This window comes from Dinoponera quadriceps, unplaced genomic scaffold (assembly GCF_001313825.1).
Source record: "Dinoponera quadriceps isolate SergipeBrazil2010 unplaced genomic scaffold, ASM131382v1 scaffold1308, whole genome shotgun sequence".
NCBI lineage: Eukaryota > Metazoa > Arthropoda > Insecta > Hymenoptera > Formicidae > Dinoponera > Dinoponera quadriceps.
Genome location: NW_014555613.1, coordinates 1,025,918 through 1,050,818, shown reverse-complemented (window position 1 = coordinate 1,050,818; position 24,901 = coordinate 1,025,918). Strand labels below are relative to the sequence as shown.

The 24,901-nt window shown below is 40.2% G+C and overlaps 1 protein-coding gene across 1 annotated transcript in view; it reads right to left on the bottom strand.

Annotated features, from left to right (window-relative positions):
* Window positions 1–22,500, bottom strand: part of LOC106744815 (glutamate receptor ionotropic, kainate 2-like) — a 151,212-nt gene extending 128,712 nt beyond the window's left edge. Inside the window, exons 1-2 of the mRNA XM_014619856.1 lie at window positions 22,262–22,500; window positions 14,690–14,893 (exon numbers count right to left, since the gene is read on the bottom strand). Of these exons, the coding sequence (XP_014475342.1) occupies window positions 14,690–14,783 (94 nt within the window). The 5' untranslated portion in view covers window positions 14,784–14,893; window positions 22,262–22,500. The remainder of the gene's footprint in view (window positions 1–14,689; window positions 14,894–22,261) is intronic.
* Window positions 22,501–24,901: the final 2,401 nt, after the last annotated feature.

Genomic DNA, 24,901 nt, shown 5'->3' with positions numbered 1-24,901 from the left:
CTCGTTATATAATAAAAGACCGATGCATCCACGTATAAATGATTATCCCTATATTGTCTAATAATAACTATTAATCATCACAATGTGAGGATGTTTAATTGATAATGATACTGGTCGTAAGACTTGAAATTATAGTCCGTCTTACGCAAAGTTCGCGAAGCGAATGCTCCGTGAATAATTCCTCATTTCTAGATCGCGATTCAATCGTCGGAAACTATTGTCGGCATTACGTCGGGCGCGTTGCACCGGCAAACTAACGCGTGCCTTCAAACTAGCGGGACGAATGTAGCGTTGAATAATGCAATATGCGCTCGGTACCGGATTAATATGGTTAGTTTCGCGCGCCAATGCAAACTTCACCGTTGTGCGATATGTACGAAGTAACCACGAATGATGATAACGTCTTCGGATCGATACAACGCTTCGGTAAAAAACAGCTGAACGGCATTTTCTGACTGACGTGATTAGAATAGTTGATCCGTGACAATACTGTTAGAGAAATAGCGGTTAATACAACACGAAGAAGCTCGATAAATCTATGCTAAATGTTTATGAATATGAAGAATAGAATAAGAAAGATCACGAGGAGCAAACACGGTTTAGTGCTATTTAAATATTAATATTGTCAATATTGAGATTAATTGTACAAGGATGAAATTATTCATCGTGTATCGCGAACGTACACACTATATCAGGTATCCAAAAAATGGAAAATTTCGGAACACTTTACATATGACTCTTTCCGATGATAATAACGTCGATGATTAGAAAGATAAAGCGGGTCGTGATATTGAGAAGACTGCGAGATTATTCTCGTGGTGTCGCGATGAAATCATTCGGAAACGCGCGTACTTGCTGCACATGTTCACCTTTTAGATGAGCCGTATGAAGATATATGTTCCTTAATCGCAGCGGCGAAGAAGTCATTTCGAGCGGAATACCAAATCTGTCACTACGTGATATATGTTTTTTATCTAGCGAGGATATAGAGGTCATCGCACCCCGAGAATGCGGAAAAGACGGTCTTAGGAGTGATGTATGAACTTTCGGGTATCGTTTACGTTATACTGATTCGCTCCTGCGGATGTGATTTCTGTCAGACGTTGGATCGCAGTCACTAACGCACATGTGTATGATAAATGCTCCCAACGATGTTGTTATTGAGTCGGGATGGTAGTTATCTCAAATAACAGAGGAAACAATCCTATGTTAATGGAGTTCATCTCAGTAAGGGAACGGTGGATGTTTATCTGATATGATCAGTATATATTTAGGCGGTGTCGTCCTCCGACAAGTACGCCAAGGAATTAATATTGTCATTAGTTGTTGCTCGTCTGTTATCTCAGACATCTTAATAGATGTGATTTTGCATTAGGCAAAACACATCTCTCTTAGTACATACTTGTCACGCATTCACGATGAATATTATTACTTAACGCAACTATTTGTAATTTTATAATTAGAATTTATTATTAAGATATTAAAAATACACAGAACGTTGAATAGAGAAAATGAAAAATTCAAAGAAAGACTGTCAGACTTGAACGATAAAGGAGAAGGGAGAAGAAGGAGAAGAAGAAGAGGAATAAGAAGAAGATAGCGAGAAAGAAAGAGAGATAGAGAGAGAGAATACTGGCGATGCACTTTCATCTGTAATGATAACGCCCAAACTGGAGGAACGTTCGGAAGTCAACGTACGAAATTCACGATTGGAACACTTCCAACCAAGTATCCACCAAGAACGATATGTCTCGAAAAATATTTACTATTTCTTATTGTTCTTTTTAACCGAGTCGGTTTGGATCTATGTGCAGATCGTGATGCAGTACGAGGTCGCTATGCGTCGTCACGTTTACGACGCGTCCCCTTGAAATGTGCATTACATGTCCTTCGGAGACATAAAAATCGCATTATTTTTATTCTAACGTCCCATGTTATACGAAGACACGTATAACAACTTAGAGAACAGCAGGTCGCGAAATATGATAGTTTTAAGCACGCTTTCGCAAAACTGTCAAAATGATTTCCAGATGAACGAAGGGATAGAAATTGGGGACAAAAAGTATTACGAAAAATGGGTTAAAAGGGATTTAATTATCAAACACTTAAAACAAACCAAGGAACTTACGGAAAGTAACATCGCGAGTTTCACTACGAGTGCGGAATTTCTGAAAGCGCATTTAAAATTTAGATATCTATTCGATACGCCTGAAGAACGGTCGCGTTGCCATCGGATGAGAAATATAAATAACGCAAATGTACGATTTCATTTCGATCACGGAGGACAGGATATTGTCCTGCGAACAAATAAGCGCCGACTCATCCTTTTCCTGTTTCGAGCGGCATTCATACGGTGCACGGGATACAAATGGATAGAAAGAAAGTTAAAGAGTGGCATTAAGAAAATTGTCTGTTTTCAGCGATTTCCCTCATTCCCAACTCCAGTCTATAAGTAAGTAGATTCGCTCCGCTACGCTTCTCGAAGAAAGTTCCACAGCGCGCTCGGGTCTATTTATCTAGCAGCCTTTGAGTGCATACATGTTCATCAAAAGTTGATAACGCAATTACATCCCGCGCATAATGCTTCGCCATAACACTCGTCAATCGACTTTTCCTGCCTCTACTCGGAACTACGAAGAACAATTAAGTGGATAATTCCTTACAAAGCGAAAGACTGATAATATTTGACGGCAATTTTACTTCCGTACGTAGGAAGAACAACCAAAAATGAGCGATGAAGAGAAAAAGAGAGAAAGTGTGTGTGTGTGTGTGTATGTGTGTGAAAGAGAGATGTTAAATCAGGCAAATATTATTTTCTTGACCAGTGATTCTCTCCAGTGGCTATTCGCGTGAGGCCGTGCGGAGAGCTAGTTGGAAATCTGACGGGTTCAGGGGTAGTTGGCTGAAGCCCCCGGGTGTAATCGCATTATGACCCTCGCGCATAGCTCTCATTACACCCCCGGCGGTGCTCCATCATTGCCGCTTCTAGTTTGTTACGGCGGACGAATGGATGAAACGAAGCTTTATCGTCGGGGTGACCTCTAAATGCGGCTAGTACCGCGTGTGCTAAACGTTTTAATAAAATTTACTCGAAGCGTCTAGCTCTTGCTTCTCGCGCTATTACACGCCGGCGTTACACGATACAGCACGTACACAAGTGTTTATAATATGTGATCGTATTACGCGCGCTCGATCGCGCGGACAATCTACGAAGCGTTGGAACGATCGTTCCCTGTCTCTATTGTATGTAGAAGAGCGAGGAGTACAGGATTCCGAAGATACACGTCAGGCAGCAAGCGTACGTTGCTTGCGGGTTAAGAGTAACGTTCGTCCTGCACGTTAGTGCATTTCTCATACGTCGCTCGTAAACTTTTGCAATAAACGAGACACTGTCCCGGAGTGACAAATAGACTAATTTTGCAGATACACTTCCAAGTACATTTCACCGCGTTAGCGATTTTATCGCGTCCGCGCGACTTTATTCCCGCGGGAACATAACTCAAACATGTTACGTACATACGTCGGATTTTTCGCAAGAATGCGGCTCTATGAAAATGTCGACCGACTGCTTTTACGAGCGAATTTTCGAAAGCACGTCTCGAATTCCTTTCGTACGCTCGCAAAAAAAAGGAATAAAAAAACATCGAAGCGTCCGTCAGTGCGCTAACACAGTTTTTTTTTTTTTTCGCGTGGAAGGACAGGCTTTGGCACTGCTGAAAAATACCGCGGTCAATCAGGATAAGCCGACAGGCTGTATTTTAGACAAGATCCCGAATCGTTTGTTTCCCGCTGCATTCGAATCGAGATTTCGTCACATCGCGAATTCTAGTGAAAATAAATATCACGTGAGAGAGGTGTAGAACGTGGCAACTTTTATTTTATAGAAGACGGCTTACGCGTGAATTGTGAAATACGATGATATTTATATGCAATAGAAGATTTACAAAATGCATAATCGAATTATAAACGTGAAACATCAATATCAATTCCAGAAATGTTTCATTAATTTAAATCGAGATCAGTAATTCCATTAGAGGTGTATCGATAATTTTATTACAGAACATTGTGTTAACAGAGAATTTGTAATTAATCAAAAGGCGATAATATTCACGCTGAATTGAGCACGGTATATTTATTAGTACGCGCATTTTCTACGTGACAATTATGTGACAATTGTCAATATTTAGGCAATTTAGTCATCACTGTGGAATCTCCGTTACTCTGTCCGTGATACTAATAGCCCTAATTCATCAATGAAATCGCCAGCGGACGGACTGTTATGATTGACGGCGGGTCAGTAGTATAAACGATATCTGATGAAGCATCTCAACCGCCCTATTCACAGTTACCAGCTTATTCAAGATAATCGCGGGGTTAAGAACAAGAGACGAAACTGGAGCGATCCATTTCTGTTCGGTAGACGGGGAAGACACAATGAAGTGAAGTACATCAACGTCGATGTACAAATTTGCATACTCGCAACTAACGCGAAATAACGTTCGTCGTTGTTAACATCACTCGTACCAAATGTTTTCGAAAGTTAAATATTTTATTATCAACTTTCTGGGAGTGCGATGCATCTATTCTCGCGTTCCGGAGAGAATATCGTTTCGTCGAATATCAGTTCGTCGAATTATTTTTTTGCCATGAAAAATTCATTTGTTTATGTTGCGTTGCAATTGAACCCGGTAGAATCCGCAACAAAAGTTCGCGATTTTGCACGGATGTGAAAACAATTCCGACCCACGACCAGAATATTTATCCTGGAACAATTCACCGTTTCTCGTATTTCGTATAAGAATCATGAAAACGATTCATCGACTTATACCGTTTCTATTTGCGTGAAAGCAGGATTAAAAGGAACACACACAGTAAAAAATTTTGTATTACTTTAACACAGCGAATGTGTTAGTATCGGTGTACTTTTTAACACATAGTAAAATAACTTTCTTCGTGATAAAATAACACAAAATTTCAGTTTTTCACGCAAAATTCTTTTACCGCACAGATATACCGCGTAGATTTTCGTTCTTTCGACATGCGGGGAAGAGACGTTGAATAATGTAGCGACATTATTCCTCTCAATCTCAAGAGATCCTTGCGACCGCGAGGGAAATCGATTGAAATAATTAAATGGCACGGACGTTTAAAATATCTCAAATGTAGGACTGTGAATTGCACAGGCACTTAAAATAGTCCTTGTATCAGCTGTGTTACTATCTCTCTATTCCAGAAATGTTTCAGATATATGTGCAGTATTGACTTGATTTATTTCTGACCCGATTATATCTTGAAAAACCGCTTTCGACAGTTCCGCACTCACCCCGCTATTCCCTGGCGCATTGACAAATATTTCGTAGTTCGACCGATTCCTCGAGAATACTGGTAGTGTATGCAATTTTCGAATTCTACGGGGACGCATTCACGAGTGATCCTGCAATCTGCTTATATACCACACCTTTTTACTCCGCCCTCTCCCGACATTTGTATCATCAATATTACACTATTTCTTTCCAACGCTGTAATTTTTCTTTCGACGGTGCTTCGCGGATTTCACCTCACATTGCATAACATTTATTTTTGCACGAGTGGAATCGTGAAACCGAAACATATATAAAATATTATTGTCGATTTCTCTCCCTTTAAGGATTAAATTTATTATTTATGATGACATTTATGAATAACACGAAATTTGCCACAAGATGTAACAAGTCATTTATTATATATTTTTGATTGCTAAACGCAAATCTGGGTGCAGAATGTCTCTATCATATCAGGATTATGGGAAATCTTTTATTGAACTTGCTGAAAATCGCAATTATGTTTAGCAGCAAAAAATCTGCAGGAAGTTATCTATATAAAATCTTAAGACAAAAAGTAGGTTTTTGTCGTTCAATGTTATTAGATATACGCAAAACGAATATACGCAAAACAACTCGAAAGGTGACGTTCAACATCTAACTTGCGTCATTGGCTCTTTTGCTCGTGTGTGAAAAATGTCATGTGAGATCGGGAAAAATCTCGGTGAACGACAAATTTAGCGCATACCATATCGATCCTCGTGGCTGTTTATAGAAATGTCGGGGTCAGAAATCGTCAGCGGCGTTAGTTTTGCGCGCGGCGGTCTATTTTCCTTATCTCACAATAGCGAGGAGACAGGGCATTATACCAAATATACGATGGCAAGGTAAAGATTACCAATAGTTATAAATGTTACCGATATCGCGAAATGAACGGAGACACTCTTATCGGCGACAGGGCATCGAAAGTAGCGTTTCTTCCACTTTCTTACCGATTACTAAAGGCGGAACTTTGCCGGCAAGCAGCGGCGAACATCCCCGAGAAGCATGCAATCACGTTGCGATTGAATTCGAGCGCCTGGAACGAATTTTATACGGAAAAAAATACGAACGAAAAACTTACTTGATTACGACACGTTCGGGCGTTCCCGGGAACTTACGACATTACTGACTTCTCCGGATATTAATTTTTCCACTGCGGTACCGGCTCCGTACATTCGCGAGTCATAGAGACGACTCGTCGGCAGTCGCAGAGTGGATCGATGAATTTCGACGAGATTTGTCGAAACGCGAAAACTGCGAACGCGACTGAAAGGGTTTCGGAAAAGGATCTCGATTGCACTTACAACGCATTCGCGACGGAGAAAACGGAGCCTTCGTCGAAATTTCGCCGTTTCGAAAATTACGGCGCAAACGCAACATGACTGGTACACGTAACTATAAATACAACGAAACAAGAATCACTTCACTGAGGGAAGCCGGCCGCTCCGATTGCACCGCAGTTCGTTTAACCGATGTCTGTTTTGCATCCAGCGCGTCCACTGCGTGAGTACATTTGTCATTTGTCCTCAATTAAAAAGTGAAAAAAATAATGACGCAGATCCCTATCGGAAGTAACGCGCTCGTCTCGATACAAGCTATGTAAAGAGCAACGAACGCGGGCGAACGAACGACGCGGAGGAAAACGGATGAGTCAGGAAGGGAGCAAATACTTATGAGTTATGAGTGTCTCGGAAGTTTTCTCGCAGCCGATCGTCGCTTCGGATCGAGCGTTTCAATCTCGGAGTTTAAGAAGCCGTGGAACAGAATGCAGCACGGAGACCAGGCAAAGTAAGTGGAGGAGGAAATTGAGAGGTGATCGAGAGTACGTGGAAACTCCTGGGAAGAGTGCACGAGCGAGAAAGACGGAGAGACAAGAGTCTCCGCTGGGCGAACTATCGCGGAATTATTAAAAGCGTTTCTCTGTTTACAACGTTCTTTCGCGTCCAACAGCTATCCTCGGTACTATCCGGAGATGAACGGACTCGTTGCAACCGTCTCACGACTCGCTAAGCGATTTCCATGATTTTTCGGGTCCTCCTCCGCGCGCCTCGGTGAAAAGATATCTTCGCAGTCTTGGTCCCACGAGTTTGTTAAATTCGAACGGAATACAACTCAATCGAACGGTGGAATATTGGGTCCACGTGGAAAATATCATCGGCTGAAATTCAAGCGGCAGTTATTCGCAATGTGGATTTCTGAAGTATAATTCTCTTTGACGATGTGTGAGAAATGTTAAAATGTTTTCATCAGTGAACTTTTTTTTCTCATAAATACAAGATCACAGTACATTGGAGAGAAATATTTCCCCAGCCATTTTCCAATTTGAAAGATTCTCATTTTTCCGACAGCCATATTCGTTTCTGAGGTTACATTTTGCAAATTGGACTCAAAAATGGAATTCAACACATTAAAAAACTCCGAGTTACAATTTCCTTCAGTTGATAAAATCGCTTAGAGGTTCTAATATACCAAAATATTTCAGTGAACGCCAAGTCTAAACTGACGAGAATTCTCGTCATCTCTCAGCACGTCAAAGGGTTAATTACGAAAGGACTCAATTTATCTCATTTCCCAAAATAAAACGGCATGTGAAGAGGCGAGCATAAATCTCACAAAGCCCTGACTTTGGAAAAGAAAATTCTCAAGGGGGAAAATTCTTCGGTGGGAAATATTTTCACGCGGATAGTATACAAATCGTATTCAAGGCGATGAAGTTGGGCGAGCCCGCTCTACATCGTCACGCGATTCCGCGGAAACAAGCGTGAGATTAACTTTCCGCGCTAATTATTCTAATAGCGGCAAGCCGCTAACTGAATTAAGCGGGCGAATATTAAGGATTTCCTTGTGTGCGCGAATTCAAACGGGCCGAGAGCATTAATTGGACGTCTAACTTCTCTTAATCGTGATGAAATATGCAAACTAAACGAGTACGTAACGCGTTGCTAAGTTGCGGGGAAGATATCACGCTGATGGTACTACACAGAGCACAGGATAAAGCCGAGATCTAGGAAGGAAAACTCTCGAGATACTGATATTCGCGGCGCCACGAAGTCGTATCTACTCCTTCGCTTGCTTTCCCTGCTGGCTGCCTTCTATTTGTCTTTCTCTCTCTATCTCTTCCCTCTTCCCTCCCCCCCTATCTTTCTCTTTCCCTCGATATATATATGCTCTCCGTTCTCCCAGGTCTCTTATTGCGTTACCACAGTAGTCTGATTTCCTACAGCGTGTAGAATCAGCCGGGGGTAGCCGACCTCACTTTTCACTGAGGGGGAGCGAGCGTGCAAGCTTCCTTGCGTAGCGATGTAATCAGAAATAAGAAAACGAATGATCGACGATAGATGGACGAACATTCGAGCGAGTGTCGAGGATAAAACGCTCGTAAATTTCGCAAGATGTATCTTCCGTTCGTTTCACGAGAGAGGATAATAAGATGTATAACGCGCGATTGATTTTTCCGGTGATTCGATACGTCCTCGGAAATGAAAAGATCCAGCGACGACGGCGTTATTTCGTCGCTACGTTCGGCGTGTTTCAGGTAAAGGGAGAATCGATGCTTCGGAAAAGTTTGAAGCTTTAATTCTCGCAATTATCCGAAGGTCGTACAGCTGAGTTTGTCTAAGCAGCAAATGAAATCGCCCAACGCGATTTATACGCTTCTACCGGTGGATTTTTCCCGCGACTTCACTGCGCGACAAACGATTGAGCGGCGTACAACCGAAGACCCCCGCGCGAAAATAAGATGATCGAGCGAGCGATGAAATTCTAAGCCAGCAAGATGTTCACAAGTACGAGAAGAACAAAGAGTGCTGAGAGTTTTCAGATTTACGACGGGGGAGGGCGAGGAGAATGAAAGAACTGTCGGGAGTTCCCTTTGTTGTGGAAGTTACTCGGTTCCATTTATTCACTCTCTTCTTTCGTCACTCGGCCTTGACAGAGGAAGGAAGAAGGAAACCCACGGGAAAAGCCGGATTTTCCGAGACTTCCTCCTCGCGTGACAAACGCTACATAGAGCAAAACGCGAAGCGATATTGTCGCGGAAATGCTTCAAAGATTTGGAGTACACGAGATTCAGTAACAGATGATCTCTCTTTCTCTTTTTCTCTCTCGATATGCGCGCACGTATGCGTGTCGTGCAAAATACAACGGACGAGACCGACGCGTTTGCATTTCCGCATCTACGGTTATGAAATATTTTTGTACCTTATATTTCGCCAGATTTGACCCAGCCGTCGCTGAAACTTTCGGGAAGCAACGGGGAAACACCGTGATATACTGATTGTCCGTATCGCTCGGCGACACCGCGCGGAGAATAATATACAGTCACGTCCCAGAATCACCCCTCGTTTCAGCGAGCTGCGGCGAGTTATTAAGCAACGTTGGCATGCGCCGACGTGGAGCACCGGCGCGGGAACGTAAATCACGGCATAAGAGCAAACTTCTTTCATGTTACAATTTCTCGTGGATGAAACTCGCATCGCAGATGAATGGTGAGGATGCACGAACGGCTCCAAGTCCCTTCTCTCGGCTCAATTCGTTTCCTTTTAAAAGAGAGCTAGACACGCCCGGGAGATTTACTGAAAGGATGAATACGGACGATTAACCAGTGAATTTCCTGCATTTCCGTACGCCTCTTTTTGCTCGCATTTCGTGCGCCGGTCCGATCGATTTCGATGGGGAACGACTCGCGACGCTTCTTCTTCGGCGACGCGACTTTGTCGTGCAACCTCGCGTTGCGTGAATAAATAATCTCTGCGCTGCGTACGACTTTCGACTCTGCGAACGTTAATGTATCTCCTTCTTCTTCTCTTTTTGTCGGGTCGACGTCTGTCGGTAGTCGGACGGTTGCATCGTGAGCGCCGATGCCTCCTTCCAATTCAGAGCCGCTCGCTCTCACTCGTGACCGACCGTTGTTCAAAATGACGGCGAATTTTGTAGCATTTTAAATGAAATTTCCGTTGACAGCCGCATGTTTCTACACGCATCGTAGTTTTCCGCCGGTTACTTCCCTCGTAAAATAAATGTTAACTGCCCATTGTGCGTGAAAGAGAGAACTAGGTCGAGTGTGATAACCGAAAGTTACAATTTTACATAGTTTCCTTCTCTCTGGGTTTCGGAGAGCCGGCATATTGCAACGTACGACATGTTTATGGGAAGAGTCAATTTTGTTTTACACGCGAGAGGGAGATTATGTATCAAAAATTAATTTATTATAATTAACCGGATTATTAAATTGTAACTAATTGACAGTGTTCTAATAAATCTTCAAATAAAAAGATCTATTCGTAGAAAAGATTGCGATATTTTGCATTATTAACATTCCATTCGCATCCTATAGTTTGTTATACGAGATGTCAAAAACACATAGAGGGCTATATTATTCTCGTGACGTGTTAATTAATTAAAACCGATTTATTCGAGCATCATTTAGGCGCCGACGGTGTCCTTTGTCAACCGGATGCCCTCAAGAGCAAGGAAAACGCCAACGGAGAACGATTTATCGTAATAAAACTTTCAACAAGATTCTCTACCCTTATTTATCTATCAAATTAACGGACGTTGATTAGGACGGGCAGAGCAGTTTGATCTAGGAAACTCTCCGTTGTCAATTAATCATCGTCTATGCTAGTTATTACTTTCCCTTGAAGATTCTACGGAGATGCCGCGTTTATTTATACATGAAGTACTTCGTTACGTGAGACTACTTCGGGCTTAATGAGTGATTATTATGTATAAAATTTTTGATGGATTTGACGATCGAATCCTGATAAAAAAAAAAAAAAGACCGAGCAAATTTTTCGTCAAGTTTTTACACGAGTTTTAACACAATATACACTAAAAAAATTTGAAAAAAATTGGTACCAATTTAAGATTCATAATTTTTTAATTAATTTCTTACATAATATTTGTGTTACTTTTTAACATATTCATTTATTTTTATGTTAAATTAATACCTTGTGTTAAATGAATATACACAAATTTAAATGGATCGTTTGGGATATGCAGAAATTTAACACATATTTATGTAGTTTAAAAATATCGTTCTTTCTATTCGATATTTTTCTCTATTAATTCATGAAAATTATTCTTGAATGAATATATTTTTAGTCGAACTATATGGATTTTTTGCATGTAAAAGCAAATTTGTTCTTCATATAAGATTAAATATTCTCACTTATACCATTCACCCTGTGAATTTTACATTCCTGCGTATATTAAATTATTTGGCTACGAACTCTGTCAATACTATCTGTTGCAATAATATCGCCGTAAGGAACGAATTGATGCAGTTGCAGCGGAGCCATACGAGAAAGGCCGTTTGAATTAGAATTCAAAGGGATAATTTGAATTATCTCCCCCTCCCCCCCGCTACTTTTCGCCAGATATATCCGTATGTTCTCTTTATCTTTGTATCCGCTTGCGCGTTTCCGCTGTCTAAACGTCCTACGTGTTACGCGGCGCATGGGCGTCTCGGGGGCATTCAAGACGAGAAATCCAATTTCAATGAAAAGGCGGAACAAGAGGTTACGACGCGAGACAAATATCGTGTTTCAGCCGCTATATAACTGCATGGTTATGTACACGTTGCCTACGTAAATTGCTGGATCGTCGCTTTATTCGAGAGAATTTAACAGATTTATTGCGGAAACGGGAGAGAGTAAAAGCATCACCGGAATTCTGTTTGTCTTCTCGGCTTTAGATATTAACAGTGCTACTATTTGGTCGGCGAACCAAGACATTGAGGCGGAATTTGAGAAAACTTTCGAGAATTTATATTCGACGATAAAATTAAGGCTGTGCGATTAACGAACGAAATCAACATTAAACGTATAACTAAATTCTCGAAAAAAATATTACTTATTTTTATAGAATTATGCAAGTGTAACATATTTTCTTCCCTAACTTGATTCTTTAATTCCACGCTCGCTGATATAGCGAAGCACCAATAATTTGCACCGGTCATCCATATTTAACAGCAAATTCAACCGACCACTTGCAAGCGTTTGCACCCGAAGCACATTAATTAACAACAACCGTACTGAATATACGGATTTCATTGCTGCTTCCCATCCATAGAAATCATACCAGATATTTGTCAGTTATTTCAAGCGTATATTTCTTTGAAATTATCGAATAAACCAATATATTTATATTGGAATTTTTTGTTGAATTTCTTTATCGTTTTTATAATGTTTTTTTTTGTGAGATGAGAACTTTCAAGTGAAATTATTGATTGATTGTTGTAATAAGAAATAAATTGAACGTTTCGTAATTATTGCTTCATTAATGTAGATATATCGGCAAATTATTACATAAAATTATTACATTAAATTATTTCTCTTTCATACGTGTATAATCCAAGCATAATCTCTCGTGAAGCTCAATCAGATATATATTGACAAGTTTGAAATTATTAATATTTCCATAATTTAAATTCCGAAATTGTAGTGAAATTATTGACTCGGTGCTAAATGATGTAACTCTATAAATTCGTCATAATCTTGGTCCACTAATTCGATTGAAAGACGGTTAATTTTCGAAAACTAAAAGACAAACAAGTACTGATAATGACTTTATCCTATCACATTATAATTTGTACAATAAATAATATATAAACATATACATATATAAATTGAGTGCGATATAATCAACATTTTAATCAATTGATGATATATCTAAATAAGATGTTATGAGGTGAGTGTATCAGTTAGCCGAGGCGGTATTATATCAAGTAACGTATCGGAGTTTCATTAGTAACAAGATAACGGATGCTCGTGCATTATGAGTCTGTAATCTGATGTGCTAAGTAGCTGACATGTCTCTATTATTCTATGGTTACAAGAAGAGTACCAGTAGTGCCACTTACGACTTCCTGAGGCTGTGGTATTGCGTTACGTGATTGAGTCTCGCAAATTGCCTACAAACACGATAACATTATAATGCTCGCGAATTACGCGAATTATACGGTATATTCCGCGATTTTTATATTTCGTTTAAAATAAAAACATATTTCTGTGAACAACGTAAAATAAAAACATATTTCTGCGAATAACCTATTATTTTTTAAAAGTTTATTTAATAAAAAACAATGCTTTTAACGAGATGTATATTGTTTAGCCTCGTGAACATTTTTATTTCCTTTTTATTTGATACACTAGAAAAATGTATTAAAATATACATTGCATCTGTCGTAATATTGAAATTTGAAAAACATTATAAAATGTTACGAAACATCTGCAATTTGATCGTTTCAATTTTATCTATATTATTTTAACCCTTTGCATTCTAGTGGTGACTCTCACTCACCATGTGGTGCCATTTTCGCGCCGCGCGAAAAAGGCCCGGAGTGCAAAGGGTTAAAATCATCAAAATTTAAATTTTGATATTTTTAAAATACCAAAATTTACCTTTTCATTGCAGGTTTATTCTTCATCATTATGAGATATCGCGTCGAATATACTAGTCAGTTATAGTCAGAGGAAGAGGAAAAGATGCAAAAAGGAATAGATGAAATCGCGTTGCCCGAAGAAGCATTTCACAACCCACGCGTGCCCCGAAGCGTTTCCTGAGTGCAATAATTATCGTCGGAGACGTTGCCGACGAACGTAGTCCGTGGCTAAACTTTCAGAAAAGTTAGATTTGAGAAGCGGCTCTCAGGTACGCCAAAGTTTTCGGGTGGGAGCAACTCGCGTGGGAAGGGGAAAGGACAAGCTTCGGAAAGTGTCAGGACAAAATATCAAGTTGTGCGTCTAGTCCCACCCTCGTGCTTGACAAACTTTTCCTCGCTCGATACAAAATGATTCAGTTTCGAGCGAAGTAAGAAATGATATTTCAGTATTGCGATGTCAAATCGATGCAGCACGGCGGAAGAGGATGAATAAATAATATCGGGCGTGCCGGGAGTCCGCACACGTGAGCGAAATATCTGTATTTTGTTTTGAGTGTCGAGAAGAAGCACGTTAGTTGAATCCTTCGGATTCAAACTCGGATTCATATCAGAATCGAAATGGCGCAACTTAAACATGCTTTCAATTGCGTATCTATGTCCGTGGATCATGTATGAAATGACTACTTAACTACTTTGTTCCGCTATACACATACGAAATAAATTATGCATTTTTATATAACGCGCACATTGTATGAAAATATTGTTTACATATTATAGTTGCGTGTAGCGTTATTTGTTTTCTACATTTGATTTAAAAATGCGCCCTTAAATAACGTATCCTCTCGTCATGATTTTATCGTTTCATCGAGTCGTTTCAAGATACGTGACAATTAGAAGGGACACGCATTCGAGAGCCTGCAAAGCGGGATTGTTAAAACAAAGTGACAAGTTATAAACTCACCGATTTTGACGACAGAAGGTAGTGCGTAGAGTACTGAGGGAAGCTGGAGCAGCTGAAGGACGAAGACACAGGCTACCAGGCAACCCAGATTCATAGCTCATCTCGAAAACCCACCGCCGCGGACTCTCGGTGGCCCCTCACACGAACACTACCGCATGAATTATGTTTATGATGGATGTGGCTCGACACACTTCGCACATTTACCTAAACACAAAACACAACGTCAACACAGTCGACCCGAGAGCGTCGGAATGACGCCCGCTATATAATCAAAACTAATTGTGGCTCAAATAAATCGTAAAACTAACGGAAGCGTCGTTCATTCGACGCTTATCATCACGTCCGAGACCGCGATCCATCAAATTTCTATTCTAGAACTAAACCGCGTAGAAATTGTCCCATATACAGTATAAATTCTAAAAATATCCAAAGTTGTTCCAAAATAGCTTATTTTATTACGATATCAATGTTCAGTTTTACTGTACATTTGATATTTTGAACATTCAACTTTTATAATAAATAATTGCTCAATTTACAAAATACCATATATTAAATAATTATAACACATTTATCAAGCTCCACATCGTGTACCGTTTTCGGTACACATGACGTGAATTGAAAATCGCGGAATAACAGTCCAGCACGGAACGTATTAACAGAGCGCGCGTGTAGCGTGTGTGCCTATGTGTACGTAAAATATAAATATTAAAATGTTCAATGTTTCGTATATTTTGGTCAATCGTAGCGTAACATCGAAATCAGAAATAATGTTTGAGAAAATGTTGGAATGATTGCATAAAATCTCGACTCCTCGACTCGATCGATTCGACTTCTATCTGAGATAGTATTTTTCGCAACACGATAAATTGAATGATGACTATTCCAAGGTGTGGAATAAGGAGTTAACTGGAGGGAGATTTTAATAATATATATATGGAATTCAGGATCTCTGTCTAGTGTGGAACTTATGATTCACCGCGTTTATCCGGAGCGTGTGCCATTACACGTTAAATAATATATCTTCCCGCAATAATTTAATAATATTGCTACAGCAACCACGATTTAAGTTTTAAAGGTTCATTATATTTCTCTAAATTAAGTCACACACATTAACAATGCTAATATGAATATAAATATTTAAATAGGATTTGTTTTTCCTATTTAGAGAGATAATTATTAGATGAGAGAATCTCGTATGTTTGAAACATTATATTTGTAACCAGAACTCGCGTAGATTTCTCAATTAAAATTCATCATTATTTTGGGAAATCGAACTGGATTCCAATTAGATACTGAAAAATCTTCTATACGGGAAACTTAATCATGCTTGGGCGTATAAATAAACGTAAAGAAATCATGAGTATATTTCGAGTCGCAGGAACTAACCGCGTTTTTCTTCAAGCAGACATTTGTCTTTTTACGTTGCTTGTGCGTTAATTAAAAGTCTACCTTGAAATACCGACCGGTGGCAGGATATCCGCTATGCGCGTTCGCTTCGCCGTTCGCAAAATTCATAAGAGTCCTGCCGCGGACCAGCGCGTTTTTCAATTTACGGTCGGTGAAATCTCGCGGACTTTGCGAGCGGCCAAGAAATTACCATTTTGTGTAAACGTTTGTCGCTCGAAGTCTGATTCAATGGTCGCTATCGTCTTGCTCGAGATGCCTTACACGAGACGTTCCATGGAAAATGTTACGTGGAGCGCGTTCGCCGAGAAATTTACATATCGCGTATATGCTGTGAGTATCATTCGTGAATCCTCGTGGTAATGGAAAGTGTACCGTCGCTCGCATTATTTTATGTATCAAATTTTGATGACGGTCGGTCAGGGGATTTAAGAGCGGCTATCTAAGCTTGTAACTTGATGCTTTTCGCGAATGTATATATTCAGATATATTCAGAGAAAAAATTGATTAATCCAAAGGTTCAAAGGTTATCTGGAAGAGAATGAAAGCTGCTAGAATTATATATAGTGTCCGAAAACCGTTTGTCTTGGGCCACCTTATATACAATAAAAAATACGTTGATTCTAGGACACCTTTTATAATAAAACTGAGATTATTTATGTGCGTATATATGTAAATATCGTGTTTTAGTATTGTTAAATATTTTAAATCTTTTTAAAGAGATTAATTTGCAAATAATGAGCGTGGATGTTCAACGTAATAATATATATTGTAAGAGTTTCATACTGTGGCACAAAATTAAACACGAATATATATATAAAACACATTAACTGTTCATAAAATTCTATAATTAATTATAAAAGAGAAAAATTGTCAGAGAGGAAAATTACGTTTTCGTAATATGTGCATTTCGTTATAAACATGTTTGTTAACTTATTTATTTTTTACATATATATAAGTTTTTACAATTAATTCAAAACATTTGCACACGAGAGAAAGGAAGAAAGATAGAGAGAGAGAGAGAGAGAGAATGTTATTTTTGTATTATATTAAGCACATCGCGCGAGCAGCAATGTTAAATTATCGAACGTGACGGCTTTATGTTCTATAATACCACGTAGTAATTCAGAATATTAGTCATTTAACTCCTACTACGGTTTCAGTCTCCTCGGAGAACTCAGGGCTCGCTTGGAGAGCAGGTTTTCAATTTACGTCAACTAAATTAACTCTCTCTCTCTCTCTCTCCCCTACTCCGTCATCCTACTCCTACATCTTTTACGTTTCGCGAGCAAACAAAACGACGTCACGCGCATTATTCAGAAAACTTTGCATTCCGTTCTTACTCAGGCGTTTCTTGCTCTCCACGGCTGTCTCATAAATCGATAAAATTACGAAATAACCGGGCTGTTTTGCCGTCGACGACGCGGTGGCGGCTCGCTCTCGTTCGCCGCCAGCAAACGCCCGCGTTATTCGATTTTAATTCAATGTCACGATTTCCTCGCGAAACGGGAACAGTTTGCGGAACTTGGGCGCGCGACCCGCTCCCACGACGGCGCTGCGGCGGTTTAGAAGAAACAACGGCACGACTTTTAGTTTCCGCGGCGAATCGACGTTGCGCGTGGCGGGAATCGCGTGCGTAGACTTGCCGGCGACGACTTCGGCGGATCCCACGTATTCGCACACGGCGATCCTTTCGCTCGACTTTATGAAGGAAGGAATGCGTTTCTTACTTCCATCTTCCGGCGCGGACTTGCGGCCTGAGTAATTGCCACTCTTTTATCCGAGCCGCGCCGCGAGCTTTACAATGTCGCGAGAAGAAGGGAAACGTTGTACGGCGCGAGTAACAATCCCCTCGGGGTGGTACGACTATACGTGTTACGGCAATTCTTTCACCAGCGAAAACGAAGAAGTCGCCGCGGTACGTACACACGCGGCTCCTTTCAATCTCTTAGATGTAATTAATTCGAGACTCCCGCGCGCGCTATTCGTCATATCTCGTTCCCTCTCGCCATTGTCACAAATTACTCTTCGCACGGTCCCTTTTCGCACGAGTGCCTCCCCACTCTGACGGCTGCAAACGGAGCTCGTGCTTGGAAAGCTTAGGAAAATGAAGTCGCGAAAGAAAGTCTCCCGAACACGCCGAGATGCGCGGCTGAGTCCGCGCGAGAAACACGAGGGATCCGAAGTAGTGAGAGGTTAAACGTTATCGCAATTAAAGCGCCGTGGGAATTAATTCGCGCGAATGAAAATCCCCCCGTAGGAATCGCGACGTAACCGGTAATTTGTAATCTCGCAATTAGGGGACGTCGTGAGGCGAAAGGCCGCGAACATCTGGAGGGGATATATATCCGGTCCTCCCTTTCGGCTCCGCTGCTTTCTGAAGATCCTTCGGAGGCGGAGAGGAGGGAGCTGTTGGAGCGAAATTCTTCCGATTCGTTCTACGTCGCGTCCAGGTTGCCTTAATCACGCTGTTTTATTCGGCGATAATTCGTCGCGTCCGTGGAAACGCCTTAATGGCACGGGAGAAGCGGAAGTGCGCGCCGGAGCCATGAAAATGGTGATGAAGGGGGCGAAGGGGCGGGTGGAACAACGCAGCGGTGGAGAAAGTCCGGGATCGTGGTACTTTAAATATATTTTTTTTCTCCGTACTCTCTCTCTCTCTCTCTTTCTCTCTCCCTTCCATCCCCCTTCGGTCCCTTTTCGCCCTTTGCCGTGTCCGACCGCCCACCGGCTTTTTGTGATTTACGGCCTAAAACATCTTCGCGATATCGCCCCTCCGAGAGGAAAATAGGAGGAAAGCGACTCACGCTAGTGAATCTCTCTTCCGGAATTCTCGTTAACACGATCGTTTCCTTCGCCTCCGACACGTGGGCTCTGTTCACGGGGAATGGAGAAACGCTTACCAAGCGAGCGCGATGTTCTCTCTATTCCCTTCTCTCTCTCTCTCTCTTTTTTCAACATTTTCCCCGTTCGTTCCTCATTTTAAAGCGAATTCGAGTCCATCGATTCACCATCCCGACGGGTGGTAACAGGCAATCGGCTGCAACGTCCGTCGAGCCTACCTCGATCTGTGATACTTGGCGCGGTCCGTCAGCAGAATGTGATTTTCGCTTATACGGGCGAATTTATAGGCGATTCGATAACACGGTAGGACGTGTACAGTATCGGGCGAATTTAGCAGTGTATGTTCGTAAACTGCCCGCATGTGAAATTCGCATGCGGTCCCGCGGATTTTCCGAGCGGCGCGATCTTGCCGGAGAGCGATAAAAACTCGATAAAGGGCGTCCTCGTTCCTCCCCCGTTGTTCCTGTCCCGATACTACCGTTGTCTATCGCGTCCTTTTCTCGCTTTTCCAGCGCTCCGGATATCGGTGTCGTAACTTCGTCCGATCATTTCAAGGCGCGATGTAATGAAATTTAATCGTTCGCGCCGCCATCAGTGAGAGGGCGAAGCTATCGAAAGCACACTTCGTTCTAATCCATTCGCTCGTGTTCGAACATCGTGAAAAATAGATCGCCTTTTACCTCGAAGAATGGAAACCCAAGGGCAATGCTTGTTTACCACGTATACAGGGTGTCCGATAATTTCCTCGGGATCTGTAGTGGGCAGGTAGAACGAGTGAAACTGAACAGAAAAGTCATTTATCATTTTGCAAAATTCGCAGTAGTTAGTGAGGAATTGATTAATCGGTATGAGCTAATGAGCGCACGAGAAGCGATAGAGGTTAATTAATTCTTAATTATTGAGAATTTTGCAAAATGGTACGTGACCAGCTTCACATGATTTATGTGCACGGATTCCGAGAAAATGATCGAATACCTTGTATAAATAATCTTCACAACATAGACTGCTATGATTGACTTCCAAAATTCTACTAACGAGCAGTCGATTTAACGAAAATCGTCAGTAGATTTACACGTTGCAATTACCAACCGCACTATTGGCATTAATAAATCGTATCATCAATATGTACAATCGATATTTGATCTCGCAAATAATTTGCTCATGCATAATCGCTACAAAGTACATCGCGATTACCTACAATTAGCAAGCCGCGGCCAATATTAAACTTCCCCCTTTGACTTTATTATGAAAATACAAATACAATCGTGATTTCGTTTGCGTTACGATTGTACTGCAGCCACGGCGAGCGGCATATATTATATTTGACCTTTCATCTTCATCGATTTTATGATCGCGTTATTGCCGGCGGAATTAATAAACGAAAGTAAATAACGGTGATAAACATATGCATAACAATAATATGCGGATCATTCGTTAAGAGCGTAAACAGTCCATTTTTCGAACCAATACAGTTGTAGCAGTTGAGTTGATAAATTTACTAAGAGTTAAAGATCTGCGATGAATAGAAAATAATGTCACGGCGATGCACGGCGATTTATTATTGTATTTACGCTCTGCTTTTCGATTCCATTTAACAACTCGCGCACGGAAAGAGCCGAGTGGTCATTTCTAAAATTATTATTGTTATCCGAATCTCTCGTGCGAAGCTATAAATTTTACTTAGCTCTGCTATTTATCGACGATAGGACATATTTATTAAATGCTACACCGATAGAGCATCGATGCGAGTTACGCGCGTGGAACGGTAATGCTGATTTCATCGCAAAATTTCGCTCTAAAAAGTATCATATCTCGAGTATGCACATTAATATAAGCATAACTGTAATCTCACTTTTGCGATTATACGTCAAAAATTGGTAAAATTCTAATTTATCAAAGTTCTCGCACACTGAAAGAAAAAAGTACTACGTTCAAATTAAATATTTGCTAACAAGTATTTTGAAGTAATCATTTTACTTGGTTTGTACAAATATTGTTTGAATGTAGTACACCGAAAAAAAAGTGTTACATTCAATTAATATTTATTTAATCTAAGTGAAATAATTACTCCAATATTCCTTAGTAACGAAGATTTAAAGCTGAATCTAGCAATGACTTTTAAAATTTCCCTGAAAATGCGTCGGCTGTTTCGGAGAATTTTAAAATACTTGGAATCACTCGTTTCCTCCGTCTAGGATCTCACGCGATCTCGGACAGTAATGTATTTTTGAAGGACAATTAAAATATTATATTTTTATCTATTATTTTAGCAAATATTAACTTAAATGTAGCACTTTTTTGTTCGGTGCGCGCGGTAAATAATCTATCAAAGGCACTTTAACGATTATTAATTAAACCGTGGCTTTCAAGTCTGATACGAAGAGTACATAATTGAAAATTCATAATTTTATTAACGGCACGAATTACTCGTCGTTCCGCATTAATTGACACACTTCAGCTGTAATCTCAATTTCCTTTCACGTGCGCAATCGCGCACCGAAGCAATTAAACGATCTGCATAGGAAATATAAGGCATCACGCGAGCTTACAATCTTGCAATCAACTGCGAGGGATTTGAGCGTTCCAGAAATTTCATAAACGCATCGTCAAGAATCAACCGTCAAGTTGCAGCGGAATGTTAATGCGAGCGAGTGTAATACGAGTGTGATACGAGTGTAATAAGATCATTCATGCAAAGACAAATTTATTCATTAAGAATTTCTCACGCGCATTATTGTTTCAATTTCTCACGCACATGTTCACTTGTGTGTTAAATATAATTAATATCCAATCTGTTAATTATATTAAATTAATTTTCCTTTGATTTAATTATCAGTCTATCATGTAACGATCGTGTAAAAAATAGGTAATAAATCGAAACGGTATATTTCATCATTTCGAGCGCATATCGGCTGCGAATGGAGCAAGAGGAAAACGAGAAGAAAGTTATTGGAGGACTTGTTCGACTGACAAGTCACGTGACAGACAGTAAAGTCCAAACTACGAGAACAATTCGTCTCGGCTCGAGAGGCAGTTATCGATTTCGCCAACGAACCGTACACAACCGCATCGCGACTCGAAGCTCGGATACCAAACTGGAATAAGTGATTGAGGACATGTATCGTCCGCGTCGACTACGTAACTATCCATGTATTTGTATTATTACGAAAATACAATTAACAAAATGTTACACAAGTAACACAAAAAATGTTATACAATTAACAAAATGTCTTTCTGTCCTGATTAGTCTAATTAAGTGTTACTCTCTTCGTCGAGTAGAGTTTTCGCACGCAGCCCAGGGTTAACAAATAGCTGTTCACTAACCGGGTTTTGCCGAAGTTGTCACGCTCATTGGTGCAATCCGCTGCCAGGGAGAGTTCGTGGAATCCTCGAAATATCATCGGGACTGTGTTTCCAGGAGCACACGGACGTCCCGCAAGGTTGTCTTTAAAGAGATCAACGCGTAAAGACATGCATCGTCCTGGCGGCGCGCGTAAACATAACCTCTACGGAGGTCGAATTTTCATCGCGGAAACGTAAACACACACCTCCAACCGTGACAGCGGCCGGCGCGCGACTGCCGCCGGCCCGTCGGTCGTCGACTCGCGACAACGACCGAGGACGCCCGAGCTTCGGCGATCACCTCGGCAGCCACGTGCTCATCGGCCAATCACGCTCGCGCGACCCACGTGCTCGGCCGAGGACCATGTGCGGGACACTAGCCGCACGTTTCCGCCGTTCAGAGCGATTCACGATTCAGAGCTATGCTGTTTCGATTTCGTCTGTCTGATCACAGTCGGATACTCCGTTAGATTTTTCTGCCATTCTTCGTATCTTCATTTATTATGTCTTCCCTTTGCAATCGCGTTTAATATTTATTAAGTACGTAGTCATATTTGTTTCGCATAAGCGTGTTCAGAGGGATTAATATCCAACATTTTTTATCTTATTTCTTGTGGTTATGCGCAAGTATCGAGTATGAAATTTTGATTATTCTAAGGCTCGGTTTTTCATTTTCTGATTAACATGCGATTTAAACTGATGATGATGCAAAAATTGTGTTTTTCTATTTATGATTAATCATAAAACCGATGGTTTTATAGTGGTAACTTTTAAAATTTAATGGTTAACAATGAATAGAAAAACATAAATTTTACGTTATCAGGTTAGTTTAAACACGAGTTAAGCGGAAAATGAGTTAACCAGGAAACTTGGTCTAAAGTAATGACGTAGTAATGAAAAAGACTATTGAGCTCAATGGAATATTACATGAGATGTCAATTGAATCATCTTTCTTTTTTATTCCAACGATGTATGTATGAACTATATAAAACGTTGAAATGCGACCTCACACAAGAAGTTGAAAAAAATTATAATTCACGGAAAGCAGGGCAGTGTTTATGATATGCTATTATTAATGATAGAACAATCTGATAAAATCATCTTACCTTTACTTTGTCAACAATAGAGTGATTTCATTCTATTGTAAAGTACGTGAAAAAAAAAGCATTTTCTTTCGGCACATATTATTTCTTTCGCTTGGGGTAAGTTATGGTGTGCAGAGGTGCATCATATAGAAGAATAAGGATATTGGAAGCTGCCATATTAAATTCTGCCAGCTACTACCTATTTTAGTAGCTTTTTCATGTTTTTCATGCACGGCTGTATATCGTAAACTTAAAGGACTTTTATAGCCATTTTGCTGGCGACGAACGACGATCGTTGCACGCGTCGCTTCGTAAATTCATTCGCCTTACAAATTTCACGTTCGTGGACTTGTTCTTCCTTTCTTACGCGTGCAAGTAGTGATATTTAAGAAGAAAAATATTAATAGCAATAATCTTAATAAATACACTCGTAAAAATCAATAGGAATTCATTCGCTAATTCTTTACTAAATCAAAGAAAGAAAAGGTCTGTGTGAAATCAAATTTACTCAGACAGCACAATACCCAGAATCGGGACACGATCGGGACATCGGAAAACGTCTTTAAAACATTTTTAAAGCGTCTCTAAAATATCTTTTTTGTAGACATTTTTAACATGCCTTAAAAATGTTTTAAATATGTTCCGATTTTGGACATTGTGTTGTCTGAGTTAAAAAGGTGTAATATGACAAAAAAAAAAGATATTATCTATTTAAAAATAAAAAATATATGTATATATGATAAAAGATATGATATGATGTATGCTTGAAAAGAAGTTAATTTATAATTTTTCTGGCAGGGAATTGCATGTATCTGCATAAAGTCCTTACCATTGAAAGAACTTCAAGGATTGCATTTAGTTTATCATTTGAGTAAAACATTAAATCGATGGCACATTTCGTATCTTCCTTTGACTCTGACCATTGAGTGCGTTCAGTTTTAGTTATTTAATTAGACTCGACGAACATATTGGCATAGTTCTTTCGCGCTTCGAAATATGAGACGTATAGTAGAACATATTTACAGCATAGCTGTTTCGTTAGATAATACGCGAGAGAAATGTCCAAATAATGCAAATGATAGAAGTAGTGTAGCAACAGGTATCACGACGGTTATAACAGATCACGAGTTAGCCGAGACACAAACCTCCGTGATGGATTGAAATCGAGTTTCCAAGTGGTTACGTCGAGTGCAGTCGAACACGGCGCGATAGTTGGTTACGCACCCGGAGGATGGCGGTACGCTCAATGTAACTCTAATGCCCCGTGACTTTTCGCCTTTTAAATGTTACACGGCTTTAGAGAGTGTGTAAAATATCGTCAAATATGATAAAATATCGTCACTGTTATCTTGGCTATCAAGCTTTTAATAATTCTTTCATAAAACGAGAGTCGCAATGAATACAAATTTATTTCGAGTGTGTATAGTTGAGCGAAAAAATTTAAAAAAATCTAATTAAATTTTACATTAATAAATATAAATTCACACACACACACACACACACTCACGCGCGGCGAGAAAGAATTCATTTAATACAA